Below are 17,164 nucleotides of genomic sequence, written 5' to 3'. Positions count from 1 at the left end.
AACAAAACGTTGATTTTAGCGGGGTTTTTTTTGTTTTTTTTTTATTTTTTATTTTTAGCCACTAAAAACACTGAAGAGTCAATAAAGTGTTAAATTAAACCACAGCGGCCTCTCGTGGGTTTCTGATGACGTCACAAACTGACGCTCGTGCTGCGTTCAAAATACAAAGGCGGCTCGCAGCGCGAGGACGTTAGCCTAACGAGCCCAAACCGTCGTTTCGGTGTGACGGTGCCGTTTTCAGACCGTTAATTTGCCTTTTAGCGAGCAGGAGGTAATGGAAACACACAAAGAAGCGGCTCCTCAGTGGAAAACAACCATTATCGTCAGCACATCACTCCAGGTAAGAGCAAACTTTTAAACATTTTGCGTTTAATAACGTGAAAAATGTTTGCTAGCTATCTGTCGTTAGCTAGCTTAACATAAAAGCTAACACGAAAACCCAAAATGTGGCTAAAGGTGAAAACGGCTCACTTATTTATCCTGTTTCCAAACTTTAGTCTCATTTGGAAGCTATTTTAATTAAATTATCTTTATTTGTTTTAGCAGAACCACAACACAAACAGGATGCTCAGCGCGCAGCAGCACCGGATCCGGTTTTCAGACAGCGTCGAGACCGGAACCTTCATTTTCCCCCTGTCAGGTAAACCACCTGCTGTATTTATGATGACAGGTAACCCAAACGCAGACTATGAGACAATGGACACCGGGGTCTGTTTTTGATCAACTTGTTTGCTTCTAGTTTTATTTCTCATTATGGTCATTTTGTTTCTCTTAGTGGTTATTTTATGTGTCTTTGTGGTTGTTTTATGTGTCTTTGTGGTTGTTTTATGTGTCTTTGTGGTTGTTTAAGTGAGTTATTTTGTGTGTCTTTTGGAGGTGTTTTACATCTGTTTGCAGTTTTTTTTATTAGTGTGATAGATTTGCTTTCCTCCATAGTTATTTTAATGTCTCTTGGTGGTCATTTTATGTCTGTTTGTGGTTATTTCATGTCTCTGTAATTTGTTTTATGTATCTCTGTGGTTATTTTATGTCTCTTTGTGGTTGTTTTATACCTCTTTGTGTCTTTGTCTTTGTTATTTTGTGTACCTTTTTGTAGTTGTTTGCGTCTCTTTGCAGTTGTTTTTCCTTTTTATTAGTGTAATAGATTTGCCAGCCTTTGTAATCATAATGTCTCTTGGTGGTCATTTTGTGTCTCCTTATGGGTGTGTCCACAAGTTGTTTTGTCACTGTTTTTGATAACTTTGTGTCCCTTCCTTCTTGTTTCTTTTCTAATTATGGTTGTTTTATGTCTCTTTATGGTTTTTTTTAGTGAATTATTTTGTGTGCTTTTTGTAGTTGTTTTGCATCTGTTTGCAGTGTTTTTTAAATTAGTGTGATAGATTTGCTTTCCTTCATAATTATTTTGTCTGTGGTTATTTTATGTCTCTGATTGTTTTATGTCTCTTTGTGGTTATTTTCTATTTCTTTGTGGTTGTTTTATGTCTCTTTGGTTGTTTTAGCAAGTCTCTGTTATTTGTGTATCTTTTGTAGTCTTATTTATTTCTTTGCAGTTGTTTTTTTAGTACAATAGTACGATAGATTTGCATCCCCCCTAGCTAAACAACATTATCTTTGTACAAAAACAGTTGTACTTTGATAGACTGCTCGAGGATCCTTAACTTGAAAACACAAACCACAAATATACCTTAAAGTCTGTCATGAAAAAATCTGTTATCAACATTTATAATTTACTTGCCCAGGAACTGCATTTCTGTTGGTTGACCCTCAAGACCTCCTGGAGAATTTTGATGAACCTGGACTCATTGAGAGGATAAAGACTTTTGTGCAAGTGCACCGGAACAGCTTCCTCCTTCTGTATGCCCCCTTTAATGGGAAAAGGGAATTGGAAATCTTGTCGCTGATTCAGCGCAGGTAGATGAGTGGCTCTGTTATGTCTTTACGAATTCAGTCACCTCCCCAAGTTCTTATCTTTATTTAGCTTGACCAGCATGCATGTTTCATAGGCATTGTGATTCCTAGATTTCTGATAGTTGTCTTTTTTCTCTTTTAGATTCTTTGGCAGCAATCTCAGGATCCTGCCGGTGCGAAACAATGCAGAGATGGTCAAAGGAATGTTGACAATTGCCAAGGTAAAGACTGAGGCAGCATTGTGTTATTCTGGATAATGAATTAGAATCAGAATCAGAAATATTTTAGTGATTCCCAAGGGGAAATTGCCTAAGACATGCTGTTTTACTCTTGTAACACTTTGAAATAAGCCACAGCTCATTTATCTGCAGGCCACCAGTAAGCCACACGTGGACAGCATCCGCGACCGGATGTCTCTGGCTCGAGGTCACATCGTTGAAAGCAGTCCTGTGTGGGAGATGCTGAGAGACACTCTCTAAAGCTAAGCATATGATCCAGCACGTTTTCACACACTGAACACTTTTGTTGTTTTATTTAACACTAACCAGTACAAGCTTTATTGGTGAATATACAAAAGCAAATTTAAAAGATGTTTTTCAGTATATTAGCACTTTTTTTTCTACTTTTTAAATATTTCTTACAATAACTTTGGCATAGAAAAATAATTTTATTCAATGCATGTTTTTGTTATCAATCATATTGCAAGTAAATTAGAGTAAATAAAAGCAGTAAATTAAAGCAGTGTTTATGAAAATAACAACAATCTGAAGTGAGGATCTCGATTAGTTTAGGATCTTCTGCTTTTCCTCTGCGATCTCTTCAATACGGACGATAAGACTCTCCATCAGGTCAAAAGTCACCAAAGCGCTCTGCAACACCTGCCACAAGTGACAATAATCAGCTTGCGACTCCTCAAAAGGTCAAAATCAAAGTGATAATATGCACACTCTTATCCCTCTGTGCACAAAGTGCCCTTTTCAAAATCAAGCTTTAAAAAATATTATACATTAATATTATTTTCTACTTTCATTGAGTAAATCTTGACCAACATCAGTCCTAATCATAAATATCAAATATTCATTCATTTTCAGAATTTTAAGCCTTTAAATGCCAGGGTTATGTCATGGTGCCACTGTTTTTAGATTTAAAAAAAAATATATAGATATTCTGATACATAACATACAAAGTAGATTTTTTCCTTTTTTCTTATCTCAGTCTGGGATGCGTCAGTGATTTGCAGCAACATTGACTGTGACAGGTCACCTAGTGAAAATAGCATGTATTTTCTCCATATGCCAAATATGGTAAAAAAAAAAATGCTATCAGATGGAAAAAAGTCAAAATTACAAATATCAAGTCAAAAGCCCAGAATGACACCCAGAAATGATACAATGCATGTTTTTATATTTTATGGCCGTGGGATCAAAAACTGCAGTTTGAATGGGTTTCAATGGAACATTTTATGTTCTTAACAGCAAGAATGTAACAATTTTGTTCACACAATGTATTTTAGACTTATTGTAGGAGCTGAGCTTGAAATCCCAAAATTAAACATAAAAAGACAGTCTTGCCAAAATGTATGCCATATGCACAAACACAGCCAAAGGAATCAAAAAATGAAGAGTGAAAAGCGTGTAAATGCAACAAACAGTCCCTGAGGGTTAATAGGAAAGAAAGTTTCTGTACCTGATGTTGGACCTCTGGGGACATATTAGACACTTTCTCATGTTTCACTTTAATGCTTTGAACTAGTCTGGTGGATCTGGCAGCATCTCGGGCTTCTGGGGAGGAAAATTGAGATAGTCCCACCACTTGCACAAAGGTTATTTCAATGTCATTTTGTTCCACAGATTAGCAGCTAATGCCTACCTTTTGCTTTTAGCTTTTGATCCTCCCGCAGTGCCTTCAGTTCAGCCGAATAATATCCTCTTGATATGCTGATACACACGCGCAGCATTTTTAGGTATTCATCTTTGATCCTGCACAGCTCTTCCCACACATCTGTCTGAAGGCAGGAGGAGCAGATCAGCGCTGTGCATTAACCAGGCTGGCTGGCAGAGGAGCAGTGAGAGTGTTGAATTAGACTGACTTACATTGCTCCTCAGTTCTTTGTCTCTGATGAAGAGGTAGCGTAGCAGATTCAGACACTCCATTATCCTGGATAAACAGAGACAGGGCATTGCTTATTGGCTCAGTTTGGATAAAGTGTCCCGGTTCTCACAGTTACACACGTTTTGTCTTAAAGTTGAATTCATGGTGGCTGACAGCTTTTTTTTTCTTCTTTTGTTGCTCATTGCCTTTTTCCTCTGTCTTTGAAAGAAATTAAGCCAATTGTTGCAGGTTTCAAAGGGTTAATATCAGCGCTCTAACCTATGTCACTGCTTTTTACTAATGTCTGAGTGACCGTTTACATTTGGAAAAACCCGGAAAAGTCGGTCTTTAATTAGAGCTTTAGCTGATTGTGACGTAGATTTTTACATCTAAATCTACAGTAATGTAGCTCCATAGTACATGAAATGCAGCCTAAATTTTTGTTGTCTTCCAAAACCGAAACATACAGGAGATGCATATCTACAGCGCACATTTACTTGGTTTGTGATTTGACCAAAAATAAAGGCCCCTACATGCAAGATTTGAAAAACTTAGGACTTTGTTGTTCCACACTTTGAAACTCAGATCGCCAAAAGCCGTATCAGTCTTTGGAAAACAGTAAATGTAATCTATGTTATCTGTAGTTAATGTAAAATGCTGAGTGTAGACTTAAAAGTAACACATAAACAGGCCTGTTTGTCTGTTTTTTTCTTACCTGTCCATACTGTTCAGCAGATCTGTCTCAGCACCTTGTGGCAAACAAAAAACCAGTCCCAACAATGAGAGGAACTCCTCCCCCAGGAACCATTTATTGGCATTACCTGGCTGAAAGAGAGTAAAAAAACACCTTCAAATAAAATCATCAAATACAGAAGCAGGATCTTATCAGTGCATGAAAACAGCTTTTTTTTTAATCTCACCTCCATAGAAATTTCAGCTTGCCTCCTGATGCTCTTTACGATGTGACTCTCTACTCCTGCATGGTTGCTGGTTTTTAACATGCACCTGCAGCAGAAAACATGACTTTTGTTAACAGACGTCTGATCAGTAAGATGTAGCTGCAGAGAAAGAGTACAGCAAAGAAAAGAAGAATAAAAATCAAAAATATAGGAATCATTAAATCCTTTTCAAATGAAATGATGCAAACATGTGTAACAGTGTAGCAGACCAAGCGCATATTATTGATTTAAAAGTAGAAAATCATGTAGATCATAGATCAAGTCTCCAATCATATAGAGCTGAGCTGCAAATTTCAAGATTAAACACAAACACACGATCTTGCCAAAATTTATGGCATTGTATGAAGATAGCTAAAATGGTCCAAAAATGAAGAATGAAAAGAGCATAAAATGCACCAAACAGTCCCTAAGGGTTAAACTAGGAAAAATGTATTCAAAATATGATATAAAAATGTGAAATGTAAATATTTTATATGAATTGCATCCCATGAATATATAATAGATCCTGATGACATTTGTTAGTGAAATCTGCGTGCTATCATCGGCACACATGAATGTTTGGTATTTTCAGTCTTACCTGAAGAACTTGTGCTTTGCTTCAGCATCTAATTTATTGATGAAGAGCTGGAAAACTTGAAGTCCAGATTCTCTCTGGGGAAGCAGTGATCGCAAAAAAAGGAAAATTCAACAAATTTGTGTGTTTCACTGAATGCATTTCTCTCATGATGCATAACTCTATCTTACTCACCAAATGCTTCATTGGGCAGTCAGTAAGAAGTAGCCGCAGGTTCTTTGAGATTCACCACAACACAGGTCAAAGATTAGTGAATAAAGTTTATTTAAATCAGCTAGATGTGTAGGTCAGCATGATCAACAGGGCTTTGATTGGAATAATTGTAATCGCAGTGGTAGTATTACCAACAGAGCATGTTGTTTTTGTTTGTGGTTTGCTGTTTTAAATGTGCATGCCTTATCCTACATCTGGTTTTAAATACAGTCACCAGTTTAAGTCAGAAGTCTCATCGCCCTTAAAAAGTAATTGCTCATTAAATCTGTTATCCTGATGAACTCCCTAACAGAGTCCTGCAGGTAAACTGCTCATGTTTTGATAAACGACTTCTCGCTGTAGCTTTTCAGACTGTAATTCGGAGGCTGGTGGCGTTTTTGTCTCACCTGTGGTACATTATAGAAGCTCCTCAGTTCCTGTAGAGTCACTGGAAGGCTGCTGTCCTGCACGTTCTCCAGGCTTTTTTCATACAGTGCCTAAGCAAAAATGCATAATTAACCCTCTAAAACCTGATCCAATAGGCTTCATTTCTGCAAAAACATTGGAGGGTGACGAGCCGCTTAACAAGAAATGATCCAAACATTAGCAAGAAATTAGTAAAAACATACAAGAAAATGAACAATAATAATAATATTAATAAAAACAATGATGATAATAAAAGTAAAAATAAAAAAGAATTATATATAATCATCCATCTAAGCTAATTTTTAGAACATTTCCTTTTCGGCTTTCACTAATTTTATTTGTGTTGTCTTATCACAGACTTTGTCTGCACATTGATGTGACCTTACCAGTCCTTTGAGCAAGTGCGATTCCTTCTTGCTGTCAAAGAAACAAGATTACATTATGAGAACAATCATTTTTAAGGAGGATTACATTTTGTTCATATTGCACTGACAGCATACCTACTGAGCAGTTGATTGATGTACTCCATGTTGCACTGAAGAACAAATTCGGGACTGAGACAGCAGAAAACAGTATAAATAGTTTGTCGGTGCATCAGCAGTCTGTCCACATTTACAGCTTTTCAGTATTTCACCTGAACACTGCCGGAAAGCTGTCGATGTTGATGAGCTGGACAAACAGCAGATAAGCCAGACAAGCTTTTGACTCCACCGACTGACTGTCGTCTGTGTGGGTGCTTTTCTTCAGAGGGCTGAAGAACAGGAGCTCTGACAGGGACTCGTGGATTGCAGGTAGCGTGATCTGTAGAGACCAAGTCACATTTAACCATCCTTTATTCCACTGCTTTCCCATTGATAGAAAAGAAAAACCCGCTTTTACCATTATCTCTGTTGCAAAAAGCCACAGTGCCGATTTTCTGTTTCGGTTCAGTTCAGCCTCGAGCAACGGCTCCCTCAAACTCCTCATGCAGCTGCAAATAGTCATAACCAAACCTCTTACAACTGTTTTTGTTATTATTGTTTTACGCTAACATTATTATTTTAACCTAATATGAAATATGAATATTATAAGTGGTAGATTATTTTTTTAGTATAGCTTAAAGAAAAACTAAAAAAAACATGAAACTAAAACAGGTTAAAATTAACAAAAATTGACACATTTAATCAAATGGTTTAAAAAAAAAAAAAGAATAGAAGAAAAAAAAGGTAAAAATCTAAAATAATAATTAAATAAAATCCTGTTACCCTGCCTTTAACCCAGAGACAAAAACCTACAATTTGAGCAGCTCTGTCCTTAGCTCCTCATCCTCAGTGGACACAGGATAGTTTCCATTTCTGCTCTTCACCTCCTCGATGAATGGTTTTGTAAACACAGACAAGGCGCTGTAGCAGCGACACACACCGAGCTCATCAGCCTCCTCCTGCTGATGCGTGTAGGGCACAGGCAGCCGGGACAACTGCTTCTGCAGGGCTGTCAGAGCCAAACCCACTCCGACTGCCTTTCTGTCATCCAGCTGCAGCAGCACTTTGAGACACAAGGTTGTAGTTAGCAGAGCTGCACAGCAGGGGGAGACAAACATCAACTTTTTTAACCGTCTGTATTTGCTTGTTCACGAGTAGACCATGAATACATCTACAAGGACGAAGGCCTTTTGATCAGGAAACCCTCTCCCTTGAATTACAATGTCTGTTGTTTGTTGAAAGGTGTTGATTCAAATAATGAGCATTTTGGAGGGTGAGGTTTGTGCTGCTTTCGAATAAAATTGCAGTATATCGACAGGTGTTTCTATTATTTTGTCCTCCCCTTAAGACTATGTAGCACAGAAGCTGACAAAAAAATAGACTAGATGAAAAAATTAATGTCATTAAATGTACCCAAAAAAGCTGAAAAGTTGACCCAATAATACATTTTAGATAACAACACCCTCATTTTCATATGAGGAAGAAATGCATAAAGACACATAAAGAAAATAATACAGAAATAAATAGGCAGGAAAATGCAAATAATAAATAATAAATAAAAAAAATTAATCAAAAAAAATTGGAAGGTACTTAAATAGGGGAATTTTATAACTAAATATAGAAGCTCATTAAAACAGAAATATCAGTTTATATCATATTTATCAATGCCTACACTTATTTTTAATATTTTTGGTCTGCTTAAATGCATATCAAATTATTTATCAAGTCATTTATTTATATTTGTTTGTGGCAGCTTTTGTCCTATATAGTTAACAATTAATATTAAGGATTAAATCATTTTTGTAAAAGGAATAATATTGTTAAGGGTTAAAACACTTGAATCATGCATCATAAGAATTGCTTGGCAGTCTTCAGGAATTACAAGTGTGATGGTTTTTGCATGAATGTCTTTCACGTATCTTGAAGATTATGAGTAAATGTAATATTTGACCTCGTATGACCTTCACCAAGTATTGTCATAACGTACTACAAAACATTATAAGGACTTTAGGAGTTACAGGTTCCATAGAAAGTGTTACTGTGGTGCTTTATTCCTCTGCAGGTTGAGGATGTGAGGTAGAGTTGTGTTACCTGTTTGCACATGTGGAGCAACGGCTAAGATGGTCTCAGAAATGGCTCCTGGATCGATGTCTTCGATTAGCTGGAGCAGGCTATGCAGGAGTTCATTCAGGTTGCAAGTCTAGACAAACAGATCAGAAATTAATTCTAATGTAAAGAGAGCATCGCGTCTCATTGTATCGATGAATCGTTTGTACGTACCCTGGTCAGATGTGTGATGGCAGCCTGGCAGTGATCGAGACTCTCTCTCTCTCTCTTCTCTTTTTTAACCACTTCATTTACAAGAGGTGCAATGAGAACACAGCCCATAGACTTCACAACCCCCTAAACAAAAAAGGATATTGATATCCCAATAATTTACAAAAACTTGCCAGTGAAGAATTATGCATAAATTGGTAGGAGGGAAAATGAAATTAAAAGATAAAAATAAATTTAAAACAAAGTAAATGCTCATTCATCATACATTTATCACTGGAAACTTAATTACTCATAATTATTTGATTGTATACTTGTAGACAATTTCACTGGAACTGGTGTGCACTAACTTAAAATCTCTAACACCCTTAACTCCCAAAAGACATCCTAAAATGATCGAAATTTCCTAAAATCCTAGAAATGTCTTAAAATCCTAGAAATATCCTAAAATTCTAAAACAAACCCATCCTAAAATCCAAGACAAGTCCTAAAATACTACAAATGTCCTAAAATCTATAAAATATCCTTGTATCACAAAAAATGCCCTGATATCTTAGAAATGTCCTAAAATCTTTAAAAAAAAATCTAGAATGTCTAGAAAATTCTGAAAAAATGTCCTAAGATCCAAGAATAATCATTAAATCCTAGAAACGTATACAGGGCTGCTGCGACTGGCCCCTGGCCTCCTGTCATTTTGCAAAAGTGGCCCCCAGGCAAAGCAGGTTGAGTATCACTGCTGTTAATGCTCCAGCTGTAAAACGTATCTCCTTCATGTCCAAGGTTTGTTCTCTTTTCCCTAACTCAAAGTCAAGGATTTTTTATTTGATAATCGATCATTTGAGCCCCTTGAGATTGCTTCGGCCGCAGACAGAGGAAGGATGCATGCTTCTGAAAGTACGTTGCACAGAACAGCGTAGAGAGAAGGGACAACCAAGGGCACTTAGAGGAGTGCAGTAATGAAGAGGGTTATCAGTGGAGCGAGAAATCTGACTGACTATCTGCTTGTTTCCTCCTCACACCTCCAGGTCAGGAGGCCAGCCGGCGCAGAGCGGTGGCTGCGTGTTAATGTTAAGCGTAGTGTGGTAGCGAGGAAGTGTCTGCTGCTGTTGTTGCTCAGGAGGCTGCAGTGTGTTTGTGCCGTTTGACAGATTAACACGGTCACTTCATGTGTGTACGGTGTGAGTACTGTGAGTGAGGATCGAGGAAAGAGCAGACCTGTCTGTCAGGTGTGTTTCTGGCGGAGCAGAAATACCTGGTTTTTCTCATTCTGAAGAAATTTCAGTAGTTGTGCACTGTCGCCCTGAGTGAGACAGGTGGATCCCAAATTCTTGAACTGCTGGTAGTCCTCTGGATTCAAATCGTCTTCTGGAGTATTTCGCTAAATGTCAGATGGAGGCAGGAAACGCTAGTTATCACTTGATATTTTTTTTTTAGATTATTCATTTTTGCCTTTATTAGATAGGACAGAAGATTGCTAGCGTGAAAGGGGGAGAGAGAGAGGGGATGACATCAAGCAAAGGGTCGCAAGCTGGAATCGAACCTGCGGCTGCTGCGACAAGGACACTGCCTTCGTATATGGGGTGCCTGCTTTATCCACTGATCCACCCGACCCTTCATCACTTGATATTTAAGCAGATTTTCATTCTTAGCATAAACCATATAAAACAAATATTTAATTCTGGTATAAAATAGCTTTTTGGGGCAAAAAATGTCCATGATAATCTCTCAGTCTAATATAATTAAAGTGGTCTGTGAGAAAACTTATGCATGTCAGCTTGGCTTCTGACTCAGGCTTGTTGTGGTTGAAATATTGCGCCAAATATTGCCATAAAGGCAGTGATATAGAGAATTATTGTGCCTTAAAACCCCTTATTGCACATTTGAAAAAAAATAAATAAATAAATTATGGAATTTAATTGGAAATTTGTGTATTAAGTCTAAGTGCCAGTCTCTTGACTCAGAGTGTCAGACACTGAGGGGGAGAGGGGGGAGCTGTAGGAGGAGGGCTATATTTACAAATTATAGCAATATTTTGTATTTCCTTTTCTAGAAAACTGCCTACACCAGCTGTAACTAAAGAATCTCTTTCCTGTCACCTTTTTTATTTTGATAGGTAATCCAGTTCATGTTGACTTTTGACGCCAGCAACACATTTATCAAAGTCGGTGGCTGATTTCATAAAAGTGTTAACTTCAAAAGTCCCCCACAGTTTCATTATGACAGGAGATAAATTGTACGACAGTAATAGACTATTGTTGACTCACCCATCTGTGGATTAGGTCATTCACCTCATCTTCGTTCATCATAAGCATCCCCTCAGCCCTTGTAGGCAATCCCATTATCAATATGTCTTTATTCTCAGCGCTCCCTAACAGGCGCTGCGGCAGCTGTAAGAACCAGTGTCAGCACCGGTATCAAAATGACCAAAAATGTAGCTCTCTCTCGCTCTCTGGGGACAGGGAGAGAGATTCAGTCTGTAAGGAACCCCAACATAAACCTCTTATCTCCCTTTGTGCTTGACATGTAATAGGATTAAACCAGAGCGCTTCTGCGTGGTCACAGAAAAACGTGGAAGAGTCTGGAAGGATCTAGTTCAATAGCGCTTTCAGTCCTGTAAAATATATAGTTCAGAGGTGATCATGCTTTGGAAAGACCCCAAATATATTACACCAGGGGACTTCTCTGTAAATAGCTTTGTAATCCAGTGAGGGTCCACTGAATGTGTTTGCATTTATCTTGCAGGCTGTGTTACCCGTTAAACACCCACTTACTGCGATATTTGCCTGACTTCCTGCACTGTAGGTGGGGATATGCCACCGCACACAGTTTGTGATCAGAATAGCATTTCATATGCATTTTCATATTGCTGTAGCATCTGAGAAAATTATTTTTTTTTTGTGTGTGTGTGTGTGTGTGTGTGTGTGTGTCATTATTCAGTTAATTTATTATCATTTATGATGACAAAGAAAAGCATAAAATTTTCTTACAAAACATGAAATCAGAGAATGTTTTGCTTAAAAAAATTACAAAAACAATTATTTCGCTCCTACTGGCATCTCGGTGTCCATTACAACGGTATGATTTGAAAAAGTCAACAAATGTGATGCATGATTTGCTTTTATTGCAGTAAAAGGACTGCTGTGTTCCTCTAAATTAAATTATATGAAAGATGATTAGATTAACCTCTGCTGGTCTGAGCCCCTTTGTGATTTGTCAGTTTGGTTTAGACAAATAAATCCACCTGTAACGCTCGCTGACTTTTCCTCATAATTAAATGGAGGAGCCTGTCGTGCAGAGAAGCACCAGGATTAAGAGTGCCTTTCCATGATTGTTCTATGACAACATATTGCTGCTCTGTGTAAACACAAAGGCTTCAAAGGCTCGGATCATCTCTTCCCCCCCAGCGTTGGTGTGTTTGTGTGTGTGTAATATAATAGAAGAACAATCACTGACTTCCTGCTTCAGCCGCACATATTCAGTAAAGGAGCAGCTCAAGTCCTGATTTTAGATGAATAGGGAGAGACGCGTGTTTGAACGGTCGGATTTAGCCGACATCTGCCGCATCAAGTTTGCTCTCTGTATTGCTGTGTGACGAAAGCCTCAGACAAAAGCCACAAAGCAAACACGGCAAACACTGCTGCTCACTCCGTGTTTGTCCCTGATTTTGTCATTCTTAATTGCTGGCTGATGAGGTTTCGTTTTGACAGTCGGTCCCGTGTGCAGGAAACACACAAGTAAATAGGATCAGAGCATGTTTATCATATTATTTATGTCTTCTTGTTGCTGCAATAAAGCAGATCATCTAATATGTCAAATAAATTATTTTATTATTTTAATGAAATATTAATATTTGTCCTTAAGTTGTGTTTGAGTTTACTGAGCAATCTCTGCTGAGGAAGACTTCTCAAAGCTTCAGATAAAGAAAGTGAGCGGGCCTTTAGTTCAAACAAATATAACAGAGTTACTATTAGAGCTGCATCAATTATTGATTAATCAATTAGTTGTAAATTATTACATTTATCACCAACTGATCTAACTAATCAACTAGTTGGTTTTAGTCACTTTTTAGAAAAAACAGTCAAAATCTTTTGAAATTACAAGCAGACAAAAAAAGTAACATTTACAGACAATGAAAAACATAAAGCAAAAGGAATGATCAAACATATGACTTTAACTGAAAAAAACAAGACATCAGAGAATCTCATCTCAGGTCCTGCATAACACTGATTGATATTTTTCACCATTTTCTGACATTTTATAGACCAAATGACTAATTGATTAATTGACAAAATAATTGATAAATGAATCAACAGTGCAAATATTGCATCCCAAGTTTTCCTGGTTTAGAATTACCTGTTATGCTAATTCTATTTAATTTTTTTAACTTTGAAAGCAACTATGTGTAGAGAGAACTCTCATACACAGCAACTGTTGTGACTTAAAATGAATAATAATAATAATATAATTTTTATTATTTTATTATAATGTATTTAATTTAAATATAATTTTAATTTTAATTTGCAGATGTTTCATTTTTAGTACAAAGAATCCAAAGTCCCAGATCAATGAGCAAAAGCAGTGACCCCTTTCCAACTCAGGGGGGCACTGTTTGTCTGACGGGCCTGTGAATCTGTGGATCCAATATGGATACACAGACAAAAGTGTTCAGATTTTATGCTTGAACAAAGGTAGACATACCACAATGTAAACATACTTTCTTATAACTGAAAGTCCTTAGAGATGGCCTAAATCCCAGCAAACACAAACATGTGAGTCAGATCAAAAACCAGATAAAGATTTTGTTGAAAATGTATTCAGCGTCTTACATTTATGTGAGCTACTGCTTTTGTGTACAGCTTTCATTCATATTATTTTTTGGGAAAAGTAATCTATGCAACCATTGGGGCAGATTCCATGATTTCGAGCATCTACGTGCTGCAAACAAATTAGTCGTACCTGGAGCGAGGTAGGGTCCAGAGCTGCATGAATAACATTTTCATTGCCATTTGTTTTACATCCACTTGGAGCCATTTTGGTCTTCCAGGTCCTTTCAGCTGGTGCAGGATAAAACGTAAAACTTACTCAGGGTCAGTGGTCTGTCTGAAGTTAAGTGTCTCTTTGTGAGAATGACTCCATATCCACCCACAAGTTTTGGATGTATGTCATGTGGTGGGTTTCCATTAACCCTTAAATTCAGCAAATTTGAATTGTGAATATAAAATGTGTCCCATTTATCGCCAAAAAGTTTATACACTCGCATGAGGTGGTATTTCAGGCGATTTGAAAAGGCCATGTTTCACAGCACTTTTTTCACTTTTCTAGGTCACATGATGCTATGGCTATGCACTTGTTGGTTTAACTGGCTCCTTCATGATGCAGCAGGAGCTTCAAGAGGTGTTATTGCATCAAATAACTCTTCAAAAGTAGGCTGATGATGCCATGGGAATGTGGTTAGGTTGCCACATGATTTTTTTCACAGATGTCACCAAGCAGGCTTCTTATAAAAGCCCCTGAAATCTGAGGTATATCTCTAAACATATGTAGACTGTTGGCCCGAGTTCTGTCAGAAACTCTCCTTTAACCCTTTGAAACTCGGATCAACATCATGGGAGTGGTTTGATTTCTTTGGAGAACAATGGTAAGAAGGCAATGGACAACTTAGCCAAAAATGTCCTACAAATTGCAAGAAATTTTGGAGATCATATTCAAAAAGCTAGTTGTTTTTTTTATTGTTTTTTCTTTTTATAAAAAGCTACATTTATAATTATCATACTTTTATTTTTAAAATTATGTTACAAATTTATAATTATTTTTAAGCACACAGGTCATGTCCTTTTTCCCTTTTTTGTGCTATTTTTCAGGGTTTTTTTTGGTTTTTTTTTACTGGTTTTCATGTTTTTTTATTTTGGGGTCATTTCTCCATGCTTATCGCCTTTTTCCGTATTTTTAAAAGAAATTGAGCATATTGCTGCAGTTTCAGAGGGTTAAATTTGGTTTCATATTTCAATGGCTAACACTGAAGTTACTGATGTATTTTGCTACCTGTATCTTTGTGTTAGGTGACAAAATGTTCCAATGTGAAATCTGACCCACAATCTGCTGCTTTACACCTGAAATTTATCTCAGAGTAGCAGGTAAATTTATTTCTATGCCCCGACTGAAGTATTCGTTTCCATGAATGAATATCCTGAGCGATCTTCAGGTCAGGTGAAGATACTGTATGACAGTCTGTAGGCATGTGGGGAGCGGTCGGCAGTGTTCAGAGGCATACGTGGATCTCAGGTCACTGGTATCACATTTCCATTTATATTTAATTTGCTGGACGACAACAACACAGTTGTGTAAGACGCTGTGTACAGGACGGTCTTGTATACGATTCAGTACCAGTGGATGAGCTTAGGATCATAGTTTTATTCATTTTTAAATGTCATTTTCTCTAACAAAATCTAAAGGTAGAGAATGTGTTTTTGTGGATGTAGCTCACGGTTAATTTCCTGACAGAACAAAAGATTCACTGACATGAGTTTGTTCTTTGATTGAAAGCAAAAGCAGGAATGAAGACTGGCTGTATCACTTCAGTCATGCAGTATTTATTTATGGAGCAGTCTAGTATACAAACAAGCAGCAATCCTATGAGAGCGAGATAAAGCCTCTCCATTTTCCCTTTACATCCCATATTTCCTTGGTGACCTCTTAGAGAGCAAGAGGTTCTAAGTGAACTATTTATCCAGCTGGCTTCCCCCGGAGGCCTCTGCAGACTGCTGCAAGCTCTCCTGTCTGCCCCAAAAACCTCCCCAGGCCTCCCCTGTGCTTGTCAAGAAAAACTGCCATGTTTAGGGCCTGTCCCGCGGGTCCTGCCTCAGCTTCTCTGCTGCTTTCTGAGCCGGCAGATGAATTTGATTTCAAGATATTTTTTTATATAGTCGAGATTTGCTTTGTGATTGCATGCCAGCTCTGAAGGATCTCAAATGCATTTGAATAATTCATAGTGTGAATTTGAAGGGTCAGCTCACCCAAATCACACAAAAAAACATATTTTCTCATTTATTCTAAGCGTTAGCCCCAAAGAGCTGCTCAGTCAATGCTGAAAATATACATAATAAAGAAAACACCACTGATTGGTATTTCATCATACAATGTTTCGTCGTATCCAAAAGCAGTAGTGGAGGAAGTATTCAGAATCAGAAGCAAAACAACACTATGTAAATACTTACTAAAATCTTACTTAAAAAGTTTCTTACCATTGACCAAACATTTTTGCCCGCCATGTTTATGCATTTATGATGTCAATTTGGAAACTTGTGTTATAGAATATCATAGTTATCAATGTTAGTATACTCGTCTGGCATGCTTTACAAAAAGGAAAGTTTGTTTGCTTGCTGCAGCTAATAGATGCAGACACTAAACTGTGAAACTACTAAAAGTAAATGACAGCTACTAGGAACAAAGTAACCAAATATATAATTTTATAATTTTAACGTCAGTTAACACTGTTTCCATGCTTTCGACCGTATCTGCTGCCCTGAAACATCACGCAAACGTCACAACTCAGCAATTCGGGTATCATTAAACTTTCCCAATTTCCCCCTCGTAATAATGACTTTGGTGATGTTTCCAAGGTGCGTGTGAAGGCAGCATCAGTGTTTTGTCTTCATCGTGTGTCAATAAGGTGATTTTTCTTTTTCACGCAGTAATTTCAAGACATTTCCATCTTTAGCAGATAAAACTGACACTGTGTGCATGACAAGATACTGCAGAAGAAAAGTCTGCGTCCAGGTGACATGGAGGTTTATTTATATTAGGTATTTGTCGTCTTTTTCTTCGTCTTTCACTGATATTGCGAGTCTTGAAGGGGAGTCCAGAATTAAAATATCCTAATATCTTCAGGGGGAGAGAAATACCCCAGTGAACTGAGAGCTAATGGAGATGGTGGTCTCACAAGGGAGAATCTTGACCTTGGCCCCTTTTTGTAAAAGCTTTGCCCCTGCAGCAAACAATTACAGGGAGGGGCTGTGCGGGTGTAGTCTGAGTGTGTGAGCGCGTTTAGTGAACATTTTGTTTGTGTTCTGGGAAAGGCTGTTGCCGAGACGTAGTCCGGTCTTTTTCACATCTTTCAACATGGCTTAAAGCTGCTTTATGTGCCAGTGTGCTGTGAGGTGAAAGCTCCCAAGGTGAGACAAAGGCCCCGGCCGGACGCCTCAGTCTTTCCTGAGCGTCTGTCTGGCATCAAGCACCGCCGGGGGAACGGCATCAACAAATCTATACTGCCTGGACTGTGC

At 37.8% G+C, this 17,164-nt stretch overlaps 2 protein-coding genes across 6 annotated transcripts; one reads left to right on the top strand and one right to left on the bottom strand.

The window, feature by feature from the left end:
* The first annotated feature begins 114 nt into the window (after nt 1-114).
* c5h1orf146 (chromosome 5 C1orf146 homolog) lies at nt 115-2,641 on the top strand. Of its 2 annotated transcripts, none has more exons than XM_042484043.2 (5): nt 115-340; nt 544-640; nt 1,740-1,911; nt 2,051-2,129; nt 2,280-2,641. In XM_042484043.2, the coding sequence occupies exons 1-5, from the start codon at nt 275-277 to the stop codon at nt 2,385-2,387; spliced, it is 522 nt and encodes a 173-aa protein (XP_042339977.1). In that variant the 5' UTR covers nt 115-274; the 3' UTR covers nt 2,388-2,641. The 2 variants fall into 2 exon arrangements, with proteins under 2 accessions (XP_042339977.1, XP_042339978.1); XM_042484044.2 differs by having other exon boundaries at nt 116-340; nt 547-640; nt 2,280-2,633.
* On the bottom strand, nt 2,411-11,367 carry LOC121941283 (glomulin-like). Of its 4 annotated transcripts, XM_042484041.2 has the most exons (18): nt 11,150-11,363; nt 10,138-10,263; nt 8,892-9,014; nt 8,703-8,811; nt 7,425-7,674; nt 7,030-7,120; nt 6,785-6,951; nt 6,651-6,704; nt 6,537-6,567; nt 6,132-6,221; nt 5,707-5,748; nt 5,536-5,609; nt 4,920-5,004; nt 4,715-4,824; nt 4,002-4,065; nt 3,778-3,913; nt 3,595-3,689; nt 2,411-2,786 (listed from the first exon to the last, which is right to left on the bottom strand). In XM_042484041.2, the coding sequence occupies exons 1-18, from the start codon at nt 11,222-11,224 to the stop codon at nt 2,691-2,693; spliced, it is 1,818 nt and encodes a 605-aa protein (XP_042339975.2). In that variant the 5' UTR covers nt 11,225-11,363; the 3' UTR covers nt 2,411-2,690. The 4 variants fall into 4 exon arrangements, 3 of the variants coding, with proteins under 3 accessions (XP_042339975.2, XP_087934272.1, XP_087934273.1); XM_088078146.1 differs by having other exon boundaries at nt 6,785-7,120; nt 11,150-11,364; XR_015776685.1 differs by lacking the exon at nt 2,411-2,786 and having other exon boundaries at nt 3,778-3,909; nt 6,785-7,120; nt 11,150-11,367.
* Nucleotides 11,368-17,164: the final 5,797 nt, after the last annotated feature.

Source organism: Plectropomus leopardus, chromosome 5 (genome assembly GCF_026936395.1).
Source record: "Plectropomus leopardus strain MGB_pleo_1.0 chromosome 5, ASM2693639v1, whole genome shotgun sequence".
In the NCBI taxonomy this organism is placed as follows: domain Eukaryota; kingdom Metazoa; phylum Chordata; class Actinopteri; order Perciformes; family Serranidae; genus Plectropomus; species Plectropomus leopardus.
Note: the sequence above shows the minus strand (reverse complement) of the source record. Positions and strands in the feature narration are given on the sequence as shown.

What these genes read in the sequence shown, in the direction of transcription:
- c5h1orf146 (XM_042484043.2), top strand. Translation starts at nt 275, where the DNA reads ATGGAAACACACAAAGAAGCGGCTCCTCAGTGGAAAACAACCATTATC. An exon ending in CTTCATTTTCCCCCTGTCAG is followed by an intron (nt 641 to 1,739) that starts GTAAACCACCTG and finishes TTACTTGCCCAG; the next exon opens with GAACTGCATTTCTGTTGGTT. An exon ending in TTGTCGCTGATTCAGCGCAG is followed by an intron (nt 1,912 to 2,050) that starts GTAGATGAGTGG and finishes TTTCTCTTTTAG; the next exon opens with ATTCTTTGGCAGCAATCTCA.
- LOC121941283 (XM_088078146.1), bottom strand. Translation starts at nt 11,224, where the DNA reads ATGGGATTGCCTACAAGGGCTGAGGGGATGCTTATGATGAACGAAGAT. An exon ending in AGCTTTCCGGCAGTGTTCAG is followed by an intron (nt 6,705 to 6,784) that starts GTGAAATACTGA and finishes CTGCTGTCTCAG; the next exon opens with TCCCGAATTTGTTCTTCAGT. An exon ending in CGCACTTGCTCAAAGGACTG is followed by an intron (nt 6,222 to 6,536) that starts GTAAGGTCACAT and finishes ATTTTTGCTTAG; the next exon opens with GCACTGTATGAAAAAAGCCT.